General features: G+C 41.3%; 1 protein-coding gene across 7 annotated transcripts in view; it reads right to left on the bottom strand.

The window, feature by feature from the left end:
* LOC121590935 (uncharacterized protein ZK1073.1) overlaps positions 1 to 27,911 on the bottom strand; it is a 44,698-nt gene that overhangs the window by 11,015 nt on the left and 5,772 nt on the right. For 4 of the 7 annotated variants that reach the window (XM_041911127.1, XM_041911125.1, XM_041911130.1 and 1 more), the window contains exon 2: positions 26,497 to 26,744. In XM_041911127.1, the coding sequence (XP_041767061.1) occupies positions 26,497 to 26,559 (63 nt within the window). In that variant the 5' untranslated portion in view covers positions 26,560 to 26,744. Of the gene's footprint in view, positions 1 to 6,365; positions 6,451 to 15,891; positions 16,333 to 17,076; positions 17,176 to 26,496; positions 26,745 to 27,911 lie in introns of those variants that run through there. The other 3 variants (XM_041911124.1, XM_041911129.1, XM_041911131.1) reach the window with 2 other exon arrangements.

The following is a 27,911-nucleotide window of genomic DNA, read 5'->3' as shown; positions in this document are numbered from 1 at the left end:
AAGCGTAAACATATGCCTTTGCCGCGCACAGCGGGCAGAATCTTAACGACGAGCGAGCGAAGGACGAAATGGACGCGCACGACGGACGATCGGGAACCTCGACACGCAAAAGTTTGTTAGGCGTGAAAGTGCAAGAACCCGTCCCGCTGGCCGTTTCCGTTACCGTACCGTATCGATTCGATTGAATTCGGCCAGGAAATGCCTTTCAGTGCCAACGTCAACAAGTGGCCACTTATCGAGGTTCCATGTTCAACGGTTCTTCGTGCAAGCCGAAGAGCTTCTCGTGTGAGTGGTCGTTTGCTGTGGCGCCGTTGCGATATGCAATCACCGTTCCATCGATAGACTTTCGAGCACTTGGAGCACATTTCGTTACGTGCCTAGGAACGTTTTGCAGCACCACCACGGAAATACGCGATGGAATCGGCTCTGTGTACGGCGGGGCAACACGTCACCGAAGCAAGGTGCGAACCGGACTGTAAATGGTGCGCCTGGCACAGCAAACGATAGGCTTGGAGCGTTCGTGCCCATTTCCTTGTGTCCTCGATTTAAAAGCGTTGTCTATTTTTGTTTCACCGGTTGCGATTTTGTTTAGCTAGTGAGACATTCTGTGAGAGTTTTTTTTTGCTATTAATTTTGTTCTCTCTTCATTGAGATGTTTTGCTCAACAATTTGCTTTCCAGTCCTTCCAGTCACGAAAGCTTGGGTGTTTTAACTACGCCGCGATAGGCATCGCGGATGGATCGGAATTAACTTTAACGATACGAACGGGTTGACAGGATAATAGCTCATCTGCATAACAAAAAGGGATGAAAAAAAAACTGGAGCATCTTTTCGAGCGATGGAAGGAAATGGTCTGTGGCTGACAGTTAGACAAAATCACTCGAAAATAGCCCAGAAAGAAGCGAAGCGTAATGGAGCGATTAATCAGCGTAAATGGGGATTGAGTGCTCTCGACCCGGCAGTCACTCACGAGGCAAGTCGTCAAGCAACGCAATGCATAGTAGTAGTAGTAGTAGTAGTAGTAGTTTATTTGAATTCGAAGCATTATATGTAATTATGTTTTACAAATTTTCCTTGCGATAATGGGTTCGACTCTTAAGCTTTCCTCATTAATGTTTTGTGTGTAGCAATTGCTGGATTTTTCGATTTTGTTCTGATGTTGAGTAGTAGCGTGGGAAAAATTTACAAAAAAAACCCACAAATTTTGTTTTAGAGACTATCCTATCTAACTATGCTAACTAAACTAACTAACCTAGCTATGCAAACTACACTAACTAACTTTACATTAAATATTACAAACAAGACCATAACCTATAACTTAGCCTAACATTTAGCTAAATTATATGCTAAGCTACCAATTGATTTAATATGGGAATTTCGCTCGATTCACAATTATCGTGATATTTTCTATAGATTCTTTCAATGTATTCTTTAATTGTAGCCATATTTGTAATCCTATGAAGCTCTCTTGTGTTAAACCATGGATGGACATTAATAATCATTTTAAGGATTTTGTTTTGCTTAATTTGTAGCTTTTTATAATGAGACTGAGCAATTCCTTTCCAGGCTGGTGCAGCATATGTCATTACTGGCCGAAAAAATGCCTTATAAATGAGTAATTTGTTTTTTAAATTCAATTTCGATTTCCGGTTTAAGAAGGGATACATAGTTTTAACCATTTTGTCTAATTTTATAAGGGTATTCTCAGTTTGTGTTTTGAATGTAACACGCTGTTCAAAGTGCATACCAAGGTATTTTATACTCCTTTTCCATGGTATGTTTTCTTGTCTCATCACTAGATCTCTTTGGGGAAGTCTTCTCATACACGTATTCCTTGTGAAAAAGATTGCTTCTGACTTGGTACTATTGGTTTTGAGCTTCCAGTTTATACAATATTTAGCATACGCCTCTAGTGCGATGTTTAAGCGTCTAATGATTGTTTTAGGATTTTTCGCTGAGGACGATATAGCGAAATCATCAGCATAAAGGAAATTAGAACAATATCTTGTGTTAGGTATATCTGCTAAGTAAATATTGAATAACAGAGGAGACAGCACGCTTCCTTGTGGTACACCAGCTACATTATGGTATGGTTTCGATTTGGATTTTCCAATGTGTACAGAGTTTTTCCGGTTATTTAAAAATGATCTTACTATGTTTGTTATGTAAGGAGGAAAATTAAACTTATTAAGTTTGAAAAGTAGTCCCTGGTGCCATATCGAATCAAAAGCCTTTTCATTGTCTAAAAGGACTAAACCAGTAGATTGTTTTAATTCCCTATTTTCAACAATACTATTTTTTAATCGATGGATCTGATGTGTTGTACATCTTGCAGGCTGAAACCCAAATTGAGATTCAGGTATAATATTATTGTTATCGACATGTTTGCGAATTCTGATAGCAATCAGTTTTTCCAAAAGTTTTCCCAAACAACTTAGCAGACTGATTGGTCTGTAGCTTTCAGGATTCGTATGGTCTTTACCAGGTTTAGGAATAGCAATTATTTTAGCAATTTTCCATTCAGAAGGAAAATATCCTAGTTGTAGACATGCGTTAAAAATAAGAACTAGATAGACTATGGCTTTTCTCGGGAGATGCTTAATGGTTTTGTTGTTGACTCTATCACAACCAGTTGATTTTTTATTTATTAAGTTTTTAATTAATCTCGTAAGCTCGCTTGGTTTAATAAGTTCAGATGAATGTGGTTGTTTTCTCATATTGGAAGTCAAATATTTTTCATTTTTGTTAACTATCCTACTTTCAATGGGACTAACATTATGATGTGTTATATTATGCGCATTTTGAAAATGATTTTTAAGAGCTTCACATTTTTCTGTAGTCGTAAGTAAATAGTGGTTGTGGTTTTTGAGTATAGGAATATTTCTTTGTTGGTTTTTTATAGTGCCTACGAGCTTCCAGAAGCGATTCGTGTTATTATGACGGGGATTTATACTTTCTAGGGTATTAGCCCATGCCTTATTCCGTTCCAGGGTTATTAAGTATTCAATTTTCCGTTTAAGAAAATAATAAAAGTTTTGATATGAAGAATCTAATCTGTGTCTTTGCCATTTTTTCCTAAATTGATTTCTAAGTTTTATCAAGGTTTTTATAAGAACAGGTAGTATAATGTTAAATTTACCTGGAATCACTGTTGGTATGGCTCTGTCATGTGCTCTGGTTATGTTTGAAGTAAATTTTTTAATCATTTCATCGATTTGAGACACATTATGAATATTACATAAATGCGTTGAGGTTAAGTCAATAGATTGATTAACAAGGGATTTAAAATTGTTCCAATCTGCTTTGCTATAGTCAGGGATTTTATACTCAGGGATTATATTTGCTCTAGAATTGTAAATTGTAAAGGAAATCGGTAAATGATCAGAAGTTAGCGCTGTGATTGTTTTTAATTGAGAAAAAAGGTTAAGGTTATTAGTTAAAGCTAGGTCAAGTATTGATGGCTTTCTAGAGGGATCTCTAGGGATGTAAGTTGGTTTATTTGGGTAATAAATAGAAAATTGACCTCTTTGTGATTCCTCAAAAAGGATTTTTCCTGCTTGATTACGAGAAGCACAATTCCACATTTTGTGGCGAGCATTAAGATCACCACAGATGAAAAAATTATCTTTTCTTGACGTTAGTTTTATAATGTCATTTTTGAATGTCTGCATATTAATATTCGAGCCGGGATGATATGCAGTGATAAATGTTAAACTATTTTGCTCCGTGAAAATTTTAACTCCTATTGTTTCAATTATTGAAAGGTTTAAGTGTTTTATCAACTGGTGTTTAATTTTTTTACTAACAAGAACCATCACTCCTCCTTTGGGGCCCGATAATCTATCTAGTCTATAGCTATTGTATCCTGGCATATTAAACACGTGCACCGGTTTTAGGAACGTTTCCACTAACATCATGATGCTGATGTTATTTTCATTTAAAAAATGGGACAACTCTGTTTTTTTATTGGCAATGCCGTTGGCATTCCAGTATGAAACTCACGCAATGCATAGGTAATGAAGTGTTCAGGAGCAAAAAAATCTGTGGAAATGTTATGGTAACTGCTTTAACTGGGCAGAGAATAAAAGCATAACAAAAACTAGTGAATTATAATGCATCAGCATAACATGAACTAATGTGTTTTAAATCAATTTACAGCATTTATTTATTTATTGCTATTATTTGAGTCATAGTCGTTATGACGGTTTTACTTATTGAATAAAGATCGTCATTTGATGATCGTCGTTTGGTCGCCAACGTTTCGCTTTGGTTCGCATCAGGTCAACTACCGGTATAGTTCCATCTCGGACAACCTTTCCCTTAGCTTTTTTTGGTTATTTATTTTCAATTAGCGACCCTAAATGTAGCCAATGGAGTGGACCTTTGAGCACAGTATAGCATAAAGTATAAAATTGCAAAGTGTATAATGTTGTTTAACACCAAACGATCAAACACATCTCCATTGATTCATTTAAAACAGTGTAGGGAGTTTTTACTTAAATTTGTGTGAGCTGTTTGTTTTTGAACTAAGTATAGAATTTAGTTTCCGCTTAATTTCAACTTGCTCCAGGTTGAGATAAAATATCAAAAACTAAAATATGATAAAAACAAACACGTAAACAAACACTCAATTTATCCTACAGCCTCGAATTACATGAATAGCCCAATTCAATCCAAGATAATAAATACGCTACATTCCTTGTTTTTGTTACATTTCATTTCATTTATCAACCCAGAGGACTACTCTGCAACGTTTAATGGAGCTGCCTAACACCGCACACATCACAACTCGAAGTGCACTTGTATGAATTATGCGAAAATGCACTTAACCGCATCTCGACGATGGTTTCATTCCGCAATCAAGTGCCATAAATAAAGTACCCTTGCTCGTGTAGAGAAAACACACACACACACACACACACACACACACCAGCTCTCCATCAATCGCATTTAGTGAAAACAACATCTTCGGTTGCGTCTCTTCACGCTTCACTCCACCAGCCAAGCACAAACCGAAATTACGACGCAGAAAACTTCATTTCCGATCAATTTCCAATCAACGAAAGTTCGTTCGATCGATCGAAAGAAAGCAGGCTTGGGATCGGCTACCGTCCCAGCCTGGGCGTGACTGAAGGCTGTGGCGTGTTGACGCCTGGCAGCTACATGTGCGTCCGTGCCAGCCGGTTTATTGGCAGCATGTGCGTTGCAATGAACTTTTCAATTGCAGATAATTGCTTTTAAATTAAATCGCTTTTCTCGCGCTCGAAGCCAGTTAAGACAGGCAGGCAATGTGCACAGCAGCAGTGGAGCGATTCCAGTTGCTGGCAGCCATGAACTGGCCAGCACTGCACGGAGCTGGCTTGAGCCGGATGAGGAGCTAGTTGGTGATTTGGTCGCTTCGTAATTTGTAAACATAGTTTGAGAAGCTTCATGCTTTTAAAATAGTTGGTTAGATTGAATGTTTTATAAAAAGAGTAAAAACAATATCTCATCATTATTATCAAATTTTGCCACCACCTTAAAGCACAAAGTATGATGTTTGTTTTACTTGCGGCTTCTAGGTTACTGAAATAGCCTCAAACATGCAAGTAAACCTTTTTAGAAACTTAAACATTTCAATTGAATCTATTTGTTTACGCTAACCCTACAACTGACTTGGCCATGGACACCAATAAAGCTTAATTTGCTATTAAAACCATACATCATTAAGCAGCTCAAGTCCGCGGAACCACCCAAAAAGCACAGAAACATTATTCATCAATCACACAAAGAAACTGGCGAGTGAAAACAATCTCCACCACGCTGCCCTTGTACCTAGAGCTTCTCAAATATCGCATTTGTAAATGACGCCGCACGGTGCCTCATCTTAACCATCTTAACCATCGCTCACGGTAAACATCTTTGTCTAGAGACATCCACCAAGCTGCCACGTTTCTCGTCCTTTGGCAGCGCGAACGCACCACGCAATCACCGCCGCACGCCACTAAGCAAACACGATTGTTCGCTTTCCAGCCCGCTCTTTTATGTTCGCTTAATGTTGGGCTGCTTTCATGGTCAATAAATTGCACCACATCACGGCTCGCTTGCTACGGAGCAGCTCACTTTACTGTACTTTACGCAGCGAGCGGCGAAGGACGAAGGGCTGGTGAGAGTGATGAACGCACCGCACCACTAATAACCCGAAGCGTTTGCGTGTAATTGGAATTGGAATTATGATTGAAGCGATACTGTTGCTCCCGCTGGGCCAAGGCGTAATAAAACGTAAAGCATCGTTTGCGTCACTTTCGAAAGCACAGCACTGTGAATCTCACTGAGGCAGGTATTGATTATGATTCTAGGAAAATTAAAGCAACTGTAAAGTTCACCAAAAATAATTCCACTGCCACTACCGAATCGCGAAGCACTTTTCGACCGCTTTTCGGACTGGGACGGATAACTAGTCGCCAGTTGCGTTGATAGTTCAGCAAAGACTGAACGGCCAGCATTTGCGCATCGTCTGAGATTGGTGTGAAAACCCCCCGCAAGCGCGCTAGCAAACAGCCGTTCGATTGATTTGCATTGCCCTCCCCGTATTGGAATTGAAATTATTGGCATTTTCATCGCCACTTCTCCCGCTGCTGCCCTGCAGCTCGGTCAGGGTTACACTCCGCCTGACCATCCTGATTGGCAATGGGCTTCCCATCAGCTCAGCTTCCGCTCGATTGGCAGTGATTGGTTTGATGGTTGGAGCGTAGTGGTTGAACGTTTAAATTAGCTCCACAAATCATCATCGCCCAAGCTGGTTGTGTTTTGTTTTGTGTGGCGTTCTCTGTCGCTCTTTCTTGTGCGGGGTCCATTGGCCGTGCATCATGGCACAGGCGAACGTAAGCTAGAACGGAATGCATGCGCATCACTTCCATTTCGATACTATTTTTATGCGTCGGTATCGTTTTGCTTCGATGCGGGGCGATACAAATTGGTGAGCAAAATTCAATCAACACTCCCTAACCAACCATCGTGCATTTATCAATGTGTATGTGTGTGTGTGGGTTGGTGGTTAAATGAGGTGAAACATTGGTTTTTTGTTTTTGGTTTAGAAACAACACACAATGGCACAGCCCTGTCGCGGTGACCCCTGTGTACACTATACCCGCCAAACAAAGATGGAAATTTGATACCACGCGTATCGATCGGCAACCGCCGCAAATGGATCCGCAAAAAATGACACACCCAACCTACGGCCTAGCGCTGCAGGCTTAACGTAGAAGGACGCTTTTTAGGACGCTTTTTGTTCTCCATCTGGAAAGGTTGATGATAGAAGGGGGAAAAAGGCCGTTTCCCATGGCCATATCGCTTACAGCCACCACCGCAGCGCATGTTGGGATACTGTCCCGGCAAACCGTGGGAATCCCTTCGGATTAATCAATTATCCATCAGTTACTTCGGTTAAGCCGAAAGGTAGAGCGTACTACGAGTTAAAGGGCCCACGGGCCGGGGACGTACCAGTTCGTTAACCTCGAGCTTAGCAAGAAGTGGCGGTGGGGGGAGCTTTCTGTATCGGAAGTGGTACAGAGGAAAGCAGCGAGCATCGAAAATATCGAATTTCATGCATAAATGATAGCTGATTAAGTAAACCTTTTTGAGAAATGAAGGAAATCCGATGGGAAAGGAAATTTGTTTAGAGGTTTGTTAAGCATTTTTATTGCAAAGGAAAAAAATGTTTGTAAAATGGTTGAGATACTGCTCTACTTATGAATCATTGCCGAGGCACATTTCATGGCTATAACAAAGGCATCAAACATCGCCTCTGCAGCAACTTCGGTAATGTTCAACACTAAAACAAGAAACTTTAATTTTATAAAAATGGGGCCCTTCACGATTCTAGTCAGTTTTTTGTAACGAGTTAACAAAACCACACACAAAACTAGTCTGCAATTTTCAGTCTAGATTATTCTACCCTCAAAGCTAAAATTAGATTCGAGTACCTGCTCGAAAAATGGCAAAACAAGGTGATGTTTACATTTATCCCAAGGTGCATAAAAGAAATTTGGTGATGGAATCCAGAATCAAAGTGTATGTAGTCCAGGTGGTCTCATAGCATGTTTTTTATAACCAAATTTGAATATTTTTGACAGGATGGGTGAACACTTTTGCTCAAACAAGCTTTCTGGAGGCTTGACGAATACACAAAATACTCTTAAAACCTTCATTCAGAAGCAGAAGCGATAAAAATCAGCCTTCTAAATTCATACACCTAGGGATAAGCCCACCTGCATATTATACCCAGTTAGAAGGCTGCTCGAAAACTGCTATAAAATGCAAACAGCTGACAGGCTAAAACTTCAGCCTACGAACTTAAAACGGAAAGGACCCCAATATCTGTTTTGAAGGACGGGCAGCACCTAGCTAAACAGAATAGGTTCGGGCAAATAGGTCGATATCGGGCTTACATCATTGAGATCGAAATTTGTCTTTATCCTACACCTTTCAAGTAGATGACTATACGTAAAGCACATCGTAGATTCTGTTTAAATGAAGAGAGGTGCGAGCATCTTATGGATTCCAATATGTAAAGGAGAACCATTTTATGAGCAGTTTATACTACAGCCTAAATATATACATACAACGTAATATATTAAGTCGAAATGAGATCCAAAGGCTTACTGCCACGCCCTCATCACCTGGGCTCCTAAAGTACATCCTTAATCCAGAATAATGTGAACAGAACTGTCAATAAATACTGTTGTAAATATATGCTGCAACAATCTACATCGATTTAAAATAATTTTTAAATTACCCATTTTTCCTCACTATCCGGATGCGTAACCCTAATAAGTCTCGGAAGCTTGTATAGGCCGGAATGACGACATGAGGCGTTACGTAAAAACAAAGATTTTTTATTTTCATCTTTTTAGTTTTTTTTGTGCTTTCGCTCATATAGTGGGCAGTTTTGTCTGTTTTCTTCTGTCTGTCTGTTGCAGTCTGTTTTCTTCAATTTACTATTGATAACTATTACAAGTTAAGTTCATTGAAAAAAACTACAGTACAGTCCATTTGGCTAGAAACAAACACACAAATTTGACCAAAGTTCTACTTCCCTAGCAACTGGAATCAATTTCTTACATAGGTACATAGGCTATAGAGCAAAACTTTATGCAAACAACACTTTTCCGCATGGAGATAGCAAATGATAGCACCGATAACAACATTACCGAACCATTATCACCACACTTGATGGATTTTCAAAAACGTTACACACACCACAAATTAATCAATAGTTTGTGTCGATAATTTGTAGCAAATCAGATGCCGTATGAGTGATGTCCGTCGCTGTGTCTCAAGTGCTGTCGCCAAACGCACTTGATGCGATAAAACGATCGCATGACAAACCCACCCTTCTTCGATGGCCCGACAGTAATTGCACTTAATATAAAGTGCACAGGAACTACAATGTCAATACTGAGCTGTTGTTATGACATTCGGCACTATCGGCTGCTGATGTTGCAACATTCCGAATAAATTGCATTCAATTAAAGTACGCGCTTCTCGATGTACTGTGAACAATAGTATTGCATAACAAACACTTTTGCGTTTCGCTTTTCACTGTCCATTTGTACAAAAGTAAGAGAAGACACTGGTGCATCACAAAATATCAACGAAAATGACATTCGTCGTTATCATCATATCATCACTATACGTCGACAACCAGCTGATGTGGTACGCATTGGATGATTTCTTGGTTTATGGCTCAATACCATAAACTCATTCACTAGCCTTCACGTACATTTTGGCTATTCTTTTTCTACCCGTACTACTTCTTCATTCTTTCCCAATTCAGTCAGCGTAACCATGCCCTATACGTCATTCGTTTTTATTGTTCACCTCATCCATCCACTTGTCCGAGTGAACGCACAGACGCACCAGATTGAGGAGCAAAAGAAAAGCACGTTTTCTGCGAATGAGTCGCAAAAAACTGCTTCTAGTGTTAAAGCATTGACATCATCGTACATCCCCATACATCTTCCATCCGCAGTAGAAACAAAGCTGCTTTCAAACGCACCCTCCGCATCCATCGTTTAGTATCGTACCAACCAGCTCAGCAGACCACTTTTACCGGTAGATGGGGTCACATTCAGACATTTAGCATACTGGCCACGTTCTCGTTGTGGTCGATCGTCGTAACGAATTAAGGCATCGTGAAGCATCAAGCAGGCGAATGGGCAGACGAGCAGATGAAGAAGCAACGCAATCGTCAAACATCAACACAGCCAGCCCCAATGGTGATACTCGTAATGGACGTGATTTCTTTGCGATTTGATCGATCGCACAAACATGCTTGTCGCCGGGCCCGTATCCCTGCCCGAGCTTCATCCACCTGCTCGTTTGTGATTGTACGTTCGGCGAAGGTTAAGTTTAGTTGTCTTTACTTGGAAAAACGATTTATTGGGAAGATTGTTACGTTCAATAAGAAACCTGTCAGCTGTCAGTTGAAGCAGAAGCATCTCGAACTCATCGTTACGATCATTGGTTTCGACCGGTTTAGTAAGCATAGTGACAGCCGTCCGTCTACGTATGTTGTGTTGATCTGCGTGTGATGTGTTTGTGCTTTTTTCTTTGCTTTTTGTTTGGTTTGTGAGTCCTAAGTTTTATTCATTAAGCTAGGCTAAGCTGATTCGTGAAATAATACCGTATCTCTTTATAAAATGTCATATCGCGTTACAAAAGTTAAATGTTTACATAATTTTAAATCATTGTTTGGGTTAGTTAATATTGTACTGATATTAACTAAAAGTTATCTTCATCACTTTTGTTTCGTAAGTAGTTTATTAATTTAAGCTTTTATACAACTCTGTTGGACCAGTACGGACCACTTATTTGACGGTTGGATACCTGATCTTTAATTTCTTAGAAAAGCTTCTACATGCAACCAGTTACCATGTTATTTACGCTCCACAAGGATGCGAAAGACAGCTTCTGTTAACATTCTCAACAACTCTTGAGCTCGACTTCTCGTGCAAAGTAAAAAAGCAATCCCTAGTAGTCTTAAGGCGCTCTTATACCCGCTTACATTATGCATGCCTACCGTTCGTTCTTCTCTAGCACGCTCTCGGCGACTTTATTCAAAACAGGCAAAACGGCAAATCGACCAAAACCCACTTCCCATACAGCGCCGAAGCCCCTCAGAGACTTAATGATGAAAACTATAACATCCATCCGTAACGCAGCCTAAAGACATGTTGCTTGAAAGCTTCCACAGGCTAGAATTTGCATAAGCATGCACTTAATTACGGGTGGAGCGTTTCGAGGAAGCTACCGCTCGGAACTACTGGCCGGAGATTACCAATTTCCGGACTGTTCATCAATCCTCACCCTGGGGAAACAGGGATGATTCTTTGCAACGGGTGAGCGAGTTTGATAATCAATGTTGAAATGTAGTGCCCCTGCTTCCTACAATTTGAAGCTTGGTTCACTTCAGCAAGATCGTTCAAGAGATCGTCCACAGCTACCAGGCGTCTCCATGAAGGAAATGCGTCTCCATTGCAAACGGGCACAAAATGACTCGGCTTGATTACATACAGTACGGCGTTGGAATAAACCATCTGCTTGCAGTGATTTATAGAGTGCAGCAAGAGTAATTGAGTTGCCAGTGGATGTGAATCATAAATCAGTAGCCCATTTGTGACGTGACTGTGAGAAAAAGGAAGGCTTTTGTGTTACCAAAAGCTCCATAAATACATTACCCTTGCTGGTCTCTTTAATCGATCACATTTGTTTTCACTTTAAATCCGTACAAAAAACTCACACGTTCGCACATACGCACGATATGCGCTGCGAAGCGCACGGGTAATGATAAACAACGACCAAAGACAATGGCCAAACACGAAATAATCGATAAGCCCGCATCGTGATTACGGGCGGGCGTGATTCGAGTTGACGTACCCGCAACAAGGCACAAGTACGGGAATATGGTAACAACCAGGAGCACAACATCATCAATCCACGGTTCGGAAACACTCGATCACAGTTTCGGATGGGCTGGGAGCTGGTTGTCTTCGTTCGTTTCATTCAATTTAGCGTTTTTCAATAAGGGGAATGGCGCTAGATAAGGCAAAAAACAAAATGCAATCATAAATATGATATACACATTTTCAGCCCTCGCTGTTTACCTTTCCGTTTGCTCACACTTTTTGCTTGAAAGTTTCTCCATCAAGCTAGTCGCGTGCCAATTTTTCACGATGGATGGATAACACTTTTGAGGGATCAAACAAAAAAAAAGTTATCAGGACACTTTCTGCTCATCTCGCCAGCGTGTGACGTTTTCTGGTTTAATATTTTTTACACAACATGTTTTTTTTTGCTCTCTTTTCCGTTTCCATATGCTCTGCATCCATTTTTTTCCCCTTTCTTCAGTCGGTTCGTCTACGTCACTGTAAAACTTTTCCACAGCTTTCATTTGCCTTTGCCGTCCTTCATCCTGGGGGCACTTTTTCTAGGACAGTTCCCTTTTACGGGCTTGTTTCGTTTTTTTTTTCTTCCTCCCATTCACATTCACTCTGCCCGGGTATCAATTCTCCATTCGCTGTTGTTGATTATTTTTCCCCAGCCATGGCACTTTTCCCTACCCGGAAAGACTTCTACAAAAGCATGCACTGTTTGAGCCGCAAACAGTGTCTGCTGCTGCTGCCGCATGCACAAAGCCTAACATTCCCTCCCCATTCCCTCCCCGGGAATGCGCTTCAGCAACATCAGTGTCGACCTCATTTTGTAGCCTGCACATTATGAGTGCAGAAAACGGGCCCCACCCTCCCCCATCCCCGTTGCCTTTGGTAGGCTGGTAGGCTTTTTGTGCCGCCCTCGCTATGCTGCAGGGCGATACAAATATTAAACTCGCTGCAGAATGCTCGTGAACGTGGCGTCACAGCGTTCGTAAGGGTCTGGTGTGGTTGTCATTTATCATCTCATCGGGTGATGCGAATGGCACAGCGTACCATGGATGGAATAAAAAGGGGACATCGATGGTTTAGGGATGTGGAATCGTTCGCCGTTGGGGAAATCGACGGACAGAAAACACACCAAAAAGGGAGGGCTGCTTAATATTGCTTGACTTTCTTCTTTTTTTTTTGTTATTGTGCAGACTATTTGTATAACGCTGGGCGTTCAGCGTCCTGCATATTAAAATGATGATCATTCATCGTTAGAACCGTGCCCGGGTAGCTTTAAATGATCAATTATTCGTTTGCTTTCGGTGGATTCGGAGAAATGGCAAGAGTTGCTTCGTCTGTTATTATAAAGTTTTCGAAAGTTCATTTGCTATTCGGTGGTGTATTCCGTGCACTGGTTCAATGCATCAGCATCAACGAAGAATCGATTTTCCATCCATGGGAAGATAGAACAACAGTTTTATCAACTTTTTGACGATGATACTCGTTCGAAGGGAAAGTAATGTTTTACGGTGAACATTATCAGCATGCATGTATAGAATGGTCCGTCTCGTGGTACAGTAGTCAACTCGTGCTACTTTACAACATGCCCGTCATAGGTTCAAGCCCCAAATGGACCGTGTCACTATACGTAGGACTGACTATCCTGCTATGGATAAATCAATAAGTCACTGAATGCCTAGCCCCCCCACTAGTGTGTGGTAGAGGCAGGCCATGACCGACAACGGTTGTCGGTGTCATAGAAGAAGAATTATAAAATAAATAAACGATTGAAGTTATTATAGATCCATTAAAACTGTTGTAAACCAATCATATCATTAATAATCAGAAGATCTTATTTTAAAATATATTTTTTTTATTCAAGGGGAGTATCTTAAAACTATCGTATTGCTTATAATTATGATAAATATTTTAAAAAAACTTTGTGAACATGATACAGAACTTGGGGACTGTTTTGACAAAATTTAAAGGCCGGGCTACATTGATCGTACTCCGTAGTGTAATTTTGATTTTCACTAGCGCATCTGGCGGTGGCTGGTGGAAGCTTTTTTTGGTCGTCGGGGGAATGGTCGTGTTGAATCTTAAAATTAATTAGTTTTTACACCGTTTTTTTATTCGAAAACTGCTGAAATACTTGCACGACATATTTATCTATCAATTACAAAGCTTTTCCAATCCAGTTAAAGTAAAAAACATGGAAAAATAACGTATTTTCTGAAGCGGCTCCAAATTGTTTGGCAAAATGCTTCGGTCAGCCGCCGCCAGATGCGCTAGTGAAAATCAAAATTACACTACGGAGTACGATCAATGTAGCCCGGCCTTAAGAATCTTTTTTTATCAATACAGCTTTTCCATTGACGCTTTTAGTATCGCATAGCTGTGATAATCTTTGTCTATGCAAAACAAAAAAAGGTGCAAGGACTAGGACTCCATTCATTTCTATTGCATGTTCGGTAGGTAAAAAAAAATCCCGTAAACTAAGCTATGGAAGGTTTTACGATTTTAGCTCGCTTCTTTACATGGAGTTTGACTGTTGGTGGCTGAAATCATCATCATCAAAATTGCCTCAGATTTGCTGCTATGATTATTTCAGCCCGGAACGATCAGCTTAGTTCATGAATGATTATTATTATTCATTTTATCAGAACCAAATATGCTTGGTGGAAAAAGGTTAACAAGGGTTTCGATAATTTCCAATTCGATTTGAAAGTGTTATAACACTTTTCACCCATAAAAAAGAATACAAAACATTTTTGAAATGCATCTTGAAAAATCTTTCTTTGGAATTACAAATGTCGTAACGTAACTCTCGAATGAATCAACAACCCCGATAATGAATCGATATGGCCCGTCGATTGATCGATATGGCCCGTCTCTGTTATTAATAAAAAGAGTGGAACATGTACAAATCTAATTTATTGTAATTAAGAATTCTACGCTAATACAAGTAGGGAACATTTTGGAATGTGGTCTACTGTAAGACTTAAACGATAACGATCACAATCTGACAAATGGAATAAACCTAACAGCGTAGCAAATAAGGATTCTCTCCTGAATTCTCTTGGCATATTTTTTTATCTTAAATTTAGTAAAAAAAAACCACACGCACATTTGGCTCTCAACAATGAGGAGTATAGATTGTCAAGCGATACTTGCTTCGAATTAATGTTCTCCGTTTATTCACCATACTTTTGCGAAGTGTATCACAATGCTGAGGCATTAAAAACATAAGTAAACATAATAACATAAGCTTTGGCTGGGTATAATGCTACCAGGACATCGCCTTAAAAGCTCTAATGAATCTCTTGATCTCTTATCAACTCTGATATTCTGTTGCCTTTTGTACAATACCTTTGCAGTCATAAATATTCCATCATTTACTTTTATAGTCGCATAGCTACTTGACTAGCAGCTGGCTAGGTTAAAAAGACAAGTATAAGCGCTCAGAATAAATTCCATATAGTCTTGCATCTTTTTTGTTTTTTGATAGAACCCATTCACACAAAAAACGGCGCAAATTGGCACCATGCTGTAATTGCCCCAATCAATTATAGCAACACCTATTCAAAACAACATACCATTGCAACCTTGCAGAGTTAAAGCCCTTCTAACAACATCCCATTCATCTGGAGTTTTCGAGCGAAAAACTGTTTTCACTTGTCTCCTCAACCAACCAACCAACCATTTTGTATCCTTACGTTAAGTCAACCTAAACGGAACACAGATTAGGTGGCCATAAAATACAACGTGCCTAGCGAAAGAGAGCCAAGCGAGCTGCTGCTGCCTACGGTCGCCAGCCAGGGCCAGAAACAACTTGCTCGCGTTCTGCTGTCGCTACAACAGGATATTGGCAACGTCCTTCTTACCGTCGCTGAAATGTCTGTTCTAGGTTTCGCTGCGCCTCGCCATCATGGAATACCACTCCCTTCGTTCCCTACCCAACACCACAACGACAGCAGTAGATACGTACATGAACGCCCTTCGCCGACGGAGAGCCCACCGGAATGGCCGATGCTGTGTCGTTCGCTTTCGGCTTTTCCATCCTCCCGGTTCTGCTGGCGCTGCTGTTGGATGGATGTTCTTCCGTAGGGTAGTTGCAGGTGTATGTGTGTTGATGTTTGGGTGCTTGTTCAAAGGGATCAACTTCCTGTGCCTCTTTTTTTTTGTCGGTTTTATGCGTTTCTTCACCCTAAACTGGTTCCGGCTGATTATGTTATTTTTTGCGTTTCGTTTCGCCTGTACGTAACTACGCAAAAACGTTGGTGACTTGATTTCAGAAGCTTTATGTCACTATTTTGCGCGTTAGCTTGTTAAGCTGCTTACTCACAAATGGGTGCCAAGCTTTATCACTCTTACCACAATCACTGCACGTATGATATCTTCCTCTGCTTTTTACACATGTGTTGTTTTGCTAGTGATGTTTTTTTTATAGAATAAAATTATGAATATTTCAAAAATAATCAAACAAAAATTCTATCCTAACACTAAAATCTCATAAAGCCTGGGGAGCTAGACCTGGGGAAAAAGTTTGCCTTTGTTTTCACTGCACTCAACGCCATATCACTGGAAAGCGAACGACGCACCTCTACGGCACACATACAAACACACACACATATAGTTTTCCCTCAACCGTTGACCTGACGGGCAATGTGGCGGAATTCAAAATCGAGACGGAAAAGCAGAATTCAGTCCACAACCATTGCCATCCCACTGGCAGCTATTGTTCGGCGGGTGGACAAAAGCGTGCTTGGCGTGTTTTTTTTTTTTTTTTTTTTTTTGCTGTGCTTTCTTCCCTTCTGGCTAGCTGCAATTTGCAAAAGCGAATCAAACAGAAGCCAAACAGCAGTGGTGAATGGAATGAGCTCGGCCCGACAATGCTTTTCCGCCTGAATTCCACACCACAGTCGCCACACGTTTGGGGGCCGTTGGGGAGTAGTTTCAGCGGTGGTGGTTCACTAATTTCTCATCGTTTGTGTTTGTTTTTTTTCCGTTTCTACCATCCGTTCACGTTTTTATTCTTTTTCTACACACTACACTTAAAACATGTCAAAATTTGGATGTACGACGATGGCAAACAGATAACCTCCCTTAACGGAGGACACCGAATGACGTCGTTACTATTTCGTTGTGGAAGCGGTCAAAACGGACAACCAACCTTGCGAACTGTTCGAGCAACGAAGGTAAACTGAAATGCGCCACAGCCCGTACGCCATCGATAAGCGCAGCCCCGATGCGTGGGACTCATTCACCATTCCGGTGCGCGAACGACGAAGGGGAAAAGGGCAGAAAAGGGACTCCGGTAAGGGGCCCGACGCTTTTATCACTCGTGCAGAACTCGGGTAGGTACGGGCAAGCATGGGCGACCGGGAGCGTCGCTCGACCCCGGGTGGATTGGTAGGGTTTCCTAAGTACGTCATACATTTTCCTTCATACCGTCTCTTTTTTGTGTTCTTCTATCACAAGGAGCAGGCCAACCTGCTTTCCTGAGCCCGTTCGAATAGGGCACCCACTTAGTACACCCCATTCTCGGAGCAACAAAAACATTGTTGCTCAGAAAAAGGGCGCGAGTGTTTGAGTGTCTCTGTTTGCCATCACGCGTTTGCTTTGTTTGTTGTGATTCTGCTTTTCCAGCTACGCCGATAAGCGCGGACATGAGGAACGAGTGAGTAAAAATCCATAGAAAGAAGAGAAAGGCAAGGCACACTTGAGCCAACAATGAGTTCCACGTTCCTGATTCCCTGCACACACACACATGCGCACCAGGCACTCACACAACGAGAACCGGGAAAGTTATCGGGAAATCTCAGAGAATGGGAGCACATTTGTTTGTGAGCGCTCTCTCTCTCTCTCAAAATGGTTGAAAATGCTTGTCCTGAAGGAATACCAGGAATAACATTGTTTCCTTGTGCGCGCTTTTTCTCCCACCCTGGAAACATGTTCGCTCTACCCAGCCCCTTCCCTTTCATCGACCAAAACGGCGTCGAATTGCGTCGTTTGTTAACCTTTCGCCCTGTTACGGGCACCGTTAGGGACATCTCCCGTCTTTTCCTTCGTAGAAGCAGCGAAATGTAACACCGAAGGCAAAATTTAACCTCATGTACGACCAAAACCAGATGCATGGCCGATGTTGGTTTGTGGTCAAATTGGCGGTGGCCTTTCCTTCCGCTGACTTTTGGGGGGGGGGGGGGACACTTTTGAGGGGTGAATCTTGAAGGTGGTCAACCCATTTTATCTGCGCTCCGACCGGCAGCTGTAAAGTTTGACTGCGGGGCCGCTTCATTTCGTGACGGTTAAGGTAATACGATAAAGGGATGAATGATGATACTTCTGCTTTTACAGGGAAGCAAACTGCGACTGCGAACGAACCATTGCTTGAAGGATTGATAGGTTTAAGGTTTTTTTGTGTAATTTATACAAATGTATAAAGCAGTTGAAACCTTCATTCGTTTGTGCTTAAATATTTCATTTGTATTAGATGGAATTGTAATTTTTAAGCTTTACAGGAAACAATTAAACATGAAAACTCCATAACAAAAAGTTTAATAAATACTTTTGTAAACATGGAAAGGGATTTTTTCGTGTTCATATATTTGGTTCAAAATTATTCGTTTAATCTACAGAACAGTAGCAAAGAAAATTGTTAATTATAATTGTTATATTTTCTTATATATTTGTTAATTAGTAATGTAATTTTTCCTTTTTTAAAAGAAACGAGCCGTATAGCCTGATTCGCACAATAGAACAAAAACAATAGAAGAAAATGTCAAAACTTATGGGAAAGTGTCATTCATTAAAGTTTGCTGATATGATGAACTAAATCATGTTTCCCACCTGCCTGTACCTACTCACCAATGCGCTGATAAAAGTGCAAAAAGTATGAATAATATTAAAAAGTTCATACATGATATTTACATATTTATTTATTTCCTAACCAAACCCAACCTGACTATCATCGCTCTGATCTGCTAGCAACAAGCAGTGTAGGATGTTTTGCTATAGCTCCAAAGCCCTCGCCGCCCGCCTACCGCACTTTGATGGTAAATTTCTCAGAAGCCAGTGCCATGATATCATTCATTAAAGTAAACTACAAAGCATAAACTATTTATCAAAACTACACCAGCACAAAGGCACACCGCTGCCTGCAGAATGCATTGTAAGAAAAATGCATAAACTCTGCGCAAAGTCGGTCGGACGAGGACATCTCAAACCATAATGCAGACTGCATGACAATCCGGGCATTATCTAGGGCAACCTGCAACCTCCTCCCTCTCCTAGCACAAACACACACACACACACCTGGCCAGGTAGGGTCTGGATCAGAGATATCAAATTATCAAACACGGTACCGAGCTGCATACCCGCTCCCGTTTAGGCTAATCTGGGGGAGCCCGGGGTGGAGGGAAATTTTAAACCATCGCTGCCATATGCACTTTACGGTCTGCCACAGGTCTGAGCTTGACTTGCAGTTGCAGCGACAAAACCCACAAACTACTGCCACACCGGCGATGATCGAACGATGGCCAGCAGCAACGTGGACGAGTTTACACGAGCATGAGCGCTACACTTGGGCCTTCTTTGGCCTTTGCCTTTCTGTAGCTTGAAGTGCAGAATGTGTCCAATCTTGAAAGCCCCTACAAACCGGCACACATTCAAACACCTTGTACAGCTTCTTCACCGTCCATGCGTGAGTGAAAGTACCAAGACACTGGTAAGTAGCACGTTCGCTCAGCAGTTAACTTTACTCTTCCTTTCTGTCTGTGTTTTTACCCTTTTCGCTTACAGTGACGGTTTCGTCGGGTTCTCTTGCTTACCAGCTCCGGCCGCCGAGCTTATTTCTAATCTCATGAATTATGAACATAGCTCCTAAGGTGACACCCGCACGCGTCCCGCACCCGGAACACTAGCACAGCACTGGAACAATGTGGCCCCTTTTCCCCCTTTCAACCGGGCTACCCGAGCGGATGGTAATGTCAACCTTGGTTTGGCCTGCGAGGGGAATGCTTCAAACACCGTTAACAATTCATGCAATCCCAGCGGCCGGATGTGCCGGATGGGGTGATAGGGTGTCGGAACAGCGTGGAAGAACACTTTCCGCGCAACAGTGGGCTAGCTCACTAGCGGGACTGATGGCATAGCGTCGTGGTAAGATGGATAATAAGGCACCATACCTTACGGCACCAGACATGAACATAGTTTTGTATGGGAGCGCTACCATACTGTAAGGAGTGTCCTCCTCCATCATGACGTCAGTGGAAAGCTCAGCGAAGCAAGGAAGGAACGACCGAGCGATACAACGACCGAGACTGCTTAAGGGCCGCTGGGAGCAAGCTCTACACAGCTTTGTGCCTGGCTGGGCGGTTCGGTGTGCTTTGCGAATGAATCGTACTGATCATCGCTGGCACCTTGGCGAGTGCGTTGGTGTCATCGAAAAAAAAACAGTACAAAAATGTAGGTGAGAGCTGTTGTGCCTCTTAAAGTGTAGGACAAGTGAAAACAAGTGAACCACTTTCACTCCGTGTGCGGCTTGTTTGGTGGCAATTTGTGCTACTGCCACTCTTGGCCGGTGCGTTGTACGGAGGAAAGCTTTGCCTTATTAAGCATTCGCGGTAGTACGATACCCTTGGCAGTCGTACAGTTGCAGTTTGATTTGAATGACTGTGGAAGATGGAAGCTGGAATAAGATGAAGCAGTATTGAGCTGAACGATGAGTTGGTAGAGGATAGAGTTTAACAGAGATGAGAGCAACGAGAATGAAAATATCTTGCCGAGGGCTGTACCTTTCTGTGAATGAATAATACCGCAAAAGGTATATAATGAGCCACTCGGCTCATAGCAAGTCCAGCACGTTTATCTGCCAGCAGATGAAGACCAAAATAGCATTCCCTCGAGCGATTTCTCATATACCGGGCGTGTTGTGTTTCATTAGAAATCTGCGGACTAGAAGTATAGCTATACAATGTTTGATGATAATAACATGATCACATTATAGTAAAAAAGAAATGGCTTCTTAGAAAGCAATAATGATTCTGCATCAACAACCAATGTTCTTTTTGTAAGTAATTATTATAAAAGTATGCGAAATAGTCAATTTTTGCGTTTAGTTTTGTTATATTTTATGCTTGATTTGTACAGTATAAACTCTTTAAGCAGATTTCATGGTTATAGTAAGTAAGTAACCATATTATAAGTATTATAATATTTAGTATTATCAATATGCGCTTGGCATAAATATTGTGGTAGTAGTAGAGCCAAATATTATAAATGTTCATATTGCAATATAAAATACTCATCATGTTTAAAAAAAAGCTGCACACTTCATGTAATTGTTTGTTTGTAGCGTTTTATCAATTTAATTCTTTTAATCAATTCTTAAGCTTGTAAGTTCTCTATAAGCAATTCGAAAATAAGCAAAAAGGGTTTAAAGTACATTTTTCAAAGCTTGATTCACTTCACTCAAACATGAATATAAGTTATTTGATCGAAACATTTAGATCATCAAAATATTAGAAATTTGGAATAAAAACTCCTCTAACAAGTATTGTGGTTTAATTTTTTCTGTTATAATATCATTGATTTGATGTCTTTGATTTCATTTTATTTAACAAATAAAACTGGTTTTGCATTTAAAACAAAATTGTTCTATTTTTTGTATCAAAAACCTCCGTTAGAACTCGGTTGAGATCCTTTCTATGCCAAATTTTTATTTATTAAACATAACTGTTTTATATCTTCCTGTTAGCGACCAGTTATACTTTACTAGCAGTCACTGTACCACTTTGTAAATCGATCAATATGTTCTAAATTGCTTTCTAAATAACCAAATGTATGCCCCACCAACGACCCATCACAGCCATCTATACTTAATGTAATAATCTCCTTACACTTATTACCCGCACTGCAGAAGCGCAAGACGACTGCGAGGTGCTAAGTAGAGAAAACCAGCAACCACTTGTACAACCACCCGTCCCGCCGCACTGGCCGCCGCTTCCACCCAACGAAGAAAAACAAACCGCCCTGCCCGCTCGTACCCTTTCCACTCTGTCGCTCGTCCTGTCCCGCGCGGTTACCATTTCGGCACCGCACGCAAACACGATACGCAGCGGAACCAATTCATCTCGCATCTCGCTAAAAATAATTAACCCATCAAGCGAGCGCCTGAGTGTGTACGGGTACGATCGGACCATCATCATTGGCCATCATTGCCATCGACGCCATCATTGCCATCAGCAGCAAAACGGACGAACGATATCGCGCAGCACATATTTTTCTGTTGGTGGTTGCTTCTGCTGTTTTGCATTCGAAGCGAAAAATCATCATCCATCGCGCGGTACCGCTTACGCCCCGAATGCGCCACCGGCTTGGCATGGGAAGGTTGTAATAATCTTCTTGTTTATGTTTTCATATCTCGCTCGCACGGTGGGCTTGAAGGGAGAAGCGAGTGGGGTGGGTGGGACCTTTTGAAGGCCTTTGAAATGAAGTGTACGACTTTACCGCAGCAGCTAAGCAAATCGAAAAATAAACGATCTCGCAAACAAACACCCCACGTCCTGTGCGTTTCGCACGATCTTCCTCTCCTCAAAAAGGGGTAAGGGGCGGGGCTGAGGTAGGAAGGGGGGTTACATCTAACAGTGCGCATACGTGTGTGTATGTGTAGCTTTGTTTGTGCCGTTGTGTTGTGGATGCATGAATTAAGGCTAGGTGCGGCCAGCCGAACGAAAGGGCTCGTTTGCATCCGGAGCAATTGCTCACATTTGCCATTTCAATTAACGGTCAGTCCCGCACTGCGCACTTGCCCCTCCCCCTCCCTCTTCCTCTGTTCCTTTTCCAACGCTGTCAACAACGATGTACTGCTCACTGCCCTGCTAGTTTGTATCGTCCCAGCCAGTCGAAAGGAACAGCAAAGATCGTTTCTTGCCTCTATCGAAACTGCTGGTACCTGGCAACGTGCTGCATCGATAAGGGAAATAGCTTGGCAAGCGTTCATAAATTGCACCCACCCATCCGAACCGATACGAACCGTTCGCTATTGACAAAAGGCGCTCTATTTCTTCTCCCCTTTTTTCCTCCAGCTCATAGTTAAGGCTAATTTATCACCGTTGTATCAATTGGCAAAAAAGGGCTAGCTGATGGCGCAACAGTAGATAATTGCCGTCCGGTCTAATCGATCGAGCAGAAGACGAATTTAAAAGCTCCCCTCGATGGAAGCACCCAGCGTCCGTGGTTCGGTTCGGTGCACTGCAGTCGGTCACGGGATTGCGTCACGGGAAGAGAGAGAGAGAGATAATGAAACGGGGTCTAAATTTATCTTTAACTAGCCGATGCGCCACTTACTGTTTACAATAACTTTGCAGGGGTAGATCTGTCACGATCGGTACATTATCGGTACACCGCTACACCTACGTCAGTGCTCTTATCTTTCCGGCCGAGTGCTACCGATTTTGGGCTCATTAGTGAGGCACGTGTTACGATGGCAGCTCGAAATTGTCACACTTATCTGACCCAGCCCGGATTTATGTCCCGTAGCAGTTGATGATTGTTTCGCTTGACTTGACTGTGGGACGGGTACCAATTTTAGACCGTCCGGCGACAGATAGGGAAGGAATCTTTAGAACGAAGGCAAATTTAAAGTCAATGATAAACGGCCAGCAAAGATACGAATATGGGTAAGAAAAGCATGCCCCAAGGGGAGCTATTTACTGAAAATGGTTATGGTTTTATTATTTTTTGACACCTTGAACACCTCACGAAGACTGTTTCACGCATATAAAAGGGACAGTACACCAAAATACTTGCTTTAAATCTCATTCATGATCTCTATATATTCCTCCCAATTATTTGATTATTTCATTTGGTCTTAAGACAAACAACAAAAGGCACAGGCCAACGACATACGAAAAAATGGAGAAACAAAATTGATAAAAAAGTTTAGCTGAAAAATAAAGCATTTCTCTGCACAAAGCTTTTTCGTAAATTTACAAAATCGCTTCTTCGATGAACGACAACATATACCTACTTCGAAGCAACTATTTCCTATTTTTGATGAGTTTTATTCTGCTTCACCTAGGGCGACGCAAAAGTGACAAAAGCGTAAAGAAGGACAAATTTCATGTTTTTATTTTTTTCGATTTTTGCTTTTTTGTAGCCTTTCGCGTAAGAATCAACATATAAAATTTTTCAAAAAATGGAAATTAAAAATTGTTACCTTATGAATTTTTCCTTTAAATTGTAAAAACCTTAAACCTTTAAATGCACAATAACAAAGTTGTTGCGCAGGATCTTTACAGCCTTAATCAAGCATGCCCCAAATCGCTTATGTCTTCAACACCGCTAATAATTGCAATCATCTTAGTGTTGTGTGCTGAAACTGTAAAGAGACCATCATCTTGCGCGGATTTCTAATTTTCTCGCGTCGTTTGCGGACACTCACACCACGCATGCGAACGCCAACAGACACACGAAAACCCCGAAATAATAATCAAAAAACACCATGCTTTCGTACCGGTGCCGGTGGCTATTACTCATTCCCTTTCGTCGACACCTGTTCGGTCGCACGCTTATGCAAGGACAACAAACGACCTGGGTCACACACACACACACCGTCCCTCACGCGGCTGACAATGATAAATACCTCACGGGGGGTTTCGAGGTGCCCCGACACCTATGCGCGTATCCTGCGGAACAGGCACAGTTACGCATGGGCACCCGACGTGACGGTGGATGAGTTTTCGGGCAGCCTTCGGGCACCTTGGGATGTCTAAAATTTCACCCACTATCATGCTAAGACCGGAATAAATAAACACAAAGCTGCGTGGCTGCGGGCCAGAGCCACCGTTTGCCATTATCGTTGGGTGGGTTTATGGTGGTTTATGGAAATGGGTTATGTTCGTAATAAAACAGATATCCTTCTACTCTCAGGCTCAAGCGAGAGACACTTCGTTGATGGTTGTGAATGGTTGGAAATAGGAACCATTATCCAAGCAAACCGGTCATGACACATCGGTACCACAAGCACAATCTAGCACCGTAGAATGATAGTAATTTTTCTTTGGTAATTATAATTCTTTCACTCAGTCGATATGTTTCTGAGTATAGCAAGTTTCATTCAGTCACGTTCTAGCTGTGGAGGATCAAAACGTCATTATTATGATATTTTGATGATGTTTGTTTTAAGTTATACCGAAAAAGGAAGAATTGTGCACCTTCAAAGAACCTAACTCCTCAGGGGGTGTATATAACCACAACAATTCAGTTTCTTTTTTATTTCAATTATCTGCTTCTCATGTAAATCATGAACGTTTCATTAATTGTTGATGCACATAGAGGGCGTTTGTTTACTGCTATGAATGACGAATGACTGCATGTTTATAATTTCAATCCTGAGAAATGCTGTGTTGGATTTAATCAGGATGTTCAGAGGATTATTTCGTCGAAATGGTTTCTTATCTGCCATATTTCAAGTTTTCTGCCGCATAATTCAATGTGTATTTCATGCTCGTCGCACCTTGATTACGGAGAGATCTGAAATTTAACAGATTTACCAGTAGTACTACATTCTATTCCAGCTATTCTAAACATTTATCAACCTGTAAATATCGCTCCAGCCTGCCATCTCGTCCAACAAATCCTAACAGCCTTGATCACTCAACGATGTGGAGCTTAATCGCTCGGTATAATATTAAAGCTTGCCCGCTAAAGGAAAACTTAGCTCCACCGCTAAGCAACGGCGTCGTACCGAAAGCGTTAGCAATGCTCAATCCAATTAGCATAATGATAATCATGCTTTGCACCAGCTTTGCGGAGTAATTTTCCAGCAAATTCCTTCTCACAAAAAAAAAACAGTTTTCATCGCTGAGCACCGATTTTTTCGAGGGCATTTAAAAACAAGATTAGCTTATGAAGTACAAACTGAAGAAATGTTAAAGAAAAATATTCCATCGTATAGCCAATACAGTAACATTTTCCTACATTCACCCAAATGTGTTACAACGGCATTCCTAGTACCTTGTGGAAAGTCAAAAATCAAACCATACTTTCTTTTCCACGCCGGGAAATGTGTGCCACGTTGCCACACAGCATCTCCATCAATCAACCGGACTATTGAACAAGCCGACCACCTTAGCTCAGTTCCCCTATTTTTGCCCATATTTCCCCACAACGAATGTAGCACCAAAAAACGCGTATAAATCGTTCCCCAATCGTAGATTCTTCCTCCACACGGAGGGGTACTGTTTGAAAGGTTGTCTCGTAAATATAACGCTTTGCTAGTGCTAAGTGGCCGATTCGCCAACATTCCCTTCTTATGGCAAGGGTGTTTAGCTGGGTGAGAAATTTGATTCCCCCGAAAGCAAGTAACTCAAGCAGCTCAATGTCGACGGCAAGTTTATGCATTCCACCGCGCGAACAAGTTATTACCCGAACTGACGCAAACATTACGGTGGAATGCAAAAGTTGGCAATTATTTTAAAATTTACACACCTTTCATCTCTCGAATAATGAAGTCAAGAGCGGTGGGAAGCGTTAATAAAGTTTGCAATAATCCAAAAGCAGAAAAAAACCGTTCACCCGTTGCACTTACCTTCTCCATTAAACTTTCGGCACGACGTGCAAACGAAGCTCGGCGATCCTGGGCACTGCTCATCTTGCCCTCGGTTGCTTGTTACGCTAGGTCGAACTGGAAATGGATACACCAACACGGGCACTTACACACACACACACAGATACACTAGAACACACACAAACACTGCACTAAACAGGCTAGAACTTTAAACACGTAGCAAACGTTTGCTTTATTTTACGCTAAATCACTTTAAGCCGCTGTTGGTCCTGTAGGTAGAAAGGAAAGCATGCTGTCAAAATGCTGACGAAGGTTCAGGTGTGCTCAGTACGCTGAGAAGAAATGCTCGTCCGGCGAACACCCTTTTTGCATCAATCTTATATTTGTTGTGACACGGAAAGGCACCGCCTTCGGGTTGTTTTCTGCTTCTACAATCGATTGAACGCGATTAATCATTCAAAGGGATATCGGGCCGGGCGAAAAAGAGTGCTTTCGATTAGCGTATGAGTATCAGCAACAATGAATGATGATAATATGTGTCGTAGATCACGGAGCGTAACGCAATCGCAGATGCGATCACTGCCACTGATACTTTCTTCTAGTTTTATTTTTATTTTTATTAGTAAACAGTAGGATATTATAAAATAATTAAAGTTGTTTGCCTAGCTTGCAAGTAACAGCTACCAAAATCTGTATCAGTGGTATAGTTTTGTAAAGCAAGGTTGAAATAAAATACTTTTTTGCTCGGAAATAAAAAGTTTGATCTTTAAGAATCATCCTAGACCAATGGCTTATGAGCTGTATTAGGGTTATTTTGAACTGTCCGTATTTGCGCCTATGGATGTTAAACGAGGCGATCAAACGTACATAAAATGATTCCAAGAAAATAAAATTTCTGAACTTGGGTAAATGGGTTGGAGGAGGGGGGGGGGGGGTAAATATTCCGAGCTTGAAGATATTGGACAGATTTAAACGCAAAAAAGACGTTAAAAATGTTGGTTATAATGAAATTATTCCATACTTCAGGTTAGGTAATGAGCAGATTTATGTATCCAAAGTAAGTAGGATAACAATAATATTTAGCGAAAACGGTTTTAAAGTTCAGACATTGAGTGTTAAATTATTTGGAAGATAGTAGCAGCAGACTATTGTGATTTATGTAATTAAGCATGAAATATAACATCAATTTAGGAATTCTATCGCTTTATTTTCCGAATGATTTGAAAATATTATTTCTGTAGTATGCTGGTGGGAAATAGATTCCAAATATATAGATTCCCGGGCCGGGACTGACACATCTACATAAAAAATGATGATCAAATCAAGGTGACCTAGTCTCACTCTCACAATCTCTCTCATCACTCTGTATTTTGCTCTGTAGCTCTTCCTTGAATTCAATGTCTACATTTCTATGAATATTGACCTTTTTTCATGCA

The sequence above is a fragment of the Anopheles merus genome, chromosome 2R (genome assembly GCF_017562075.2).
Source record: "Anopheles merus strain MAF chromosome 2R, AmerM5.1, whole genome shotgun sequence".
NCBI classification, from domain to species: Eukaryota; Metazoa; Arthropoda; class Insecta; order Diptera; family Culicidae; genus Anopheles; species Anopheles merus.
The sequence above is the reverse complement of the archived record's forward strand: the minus strand, read 5'-3'. Positions and strand labels throughout refer to the sequence as shown.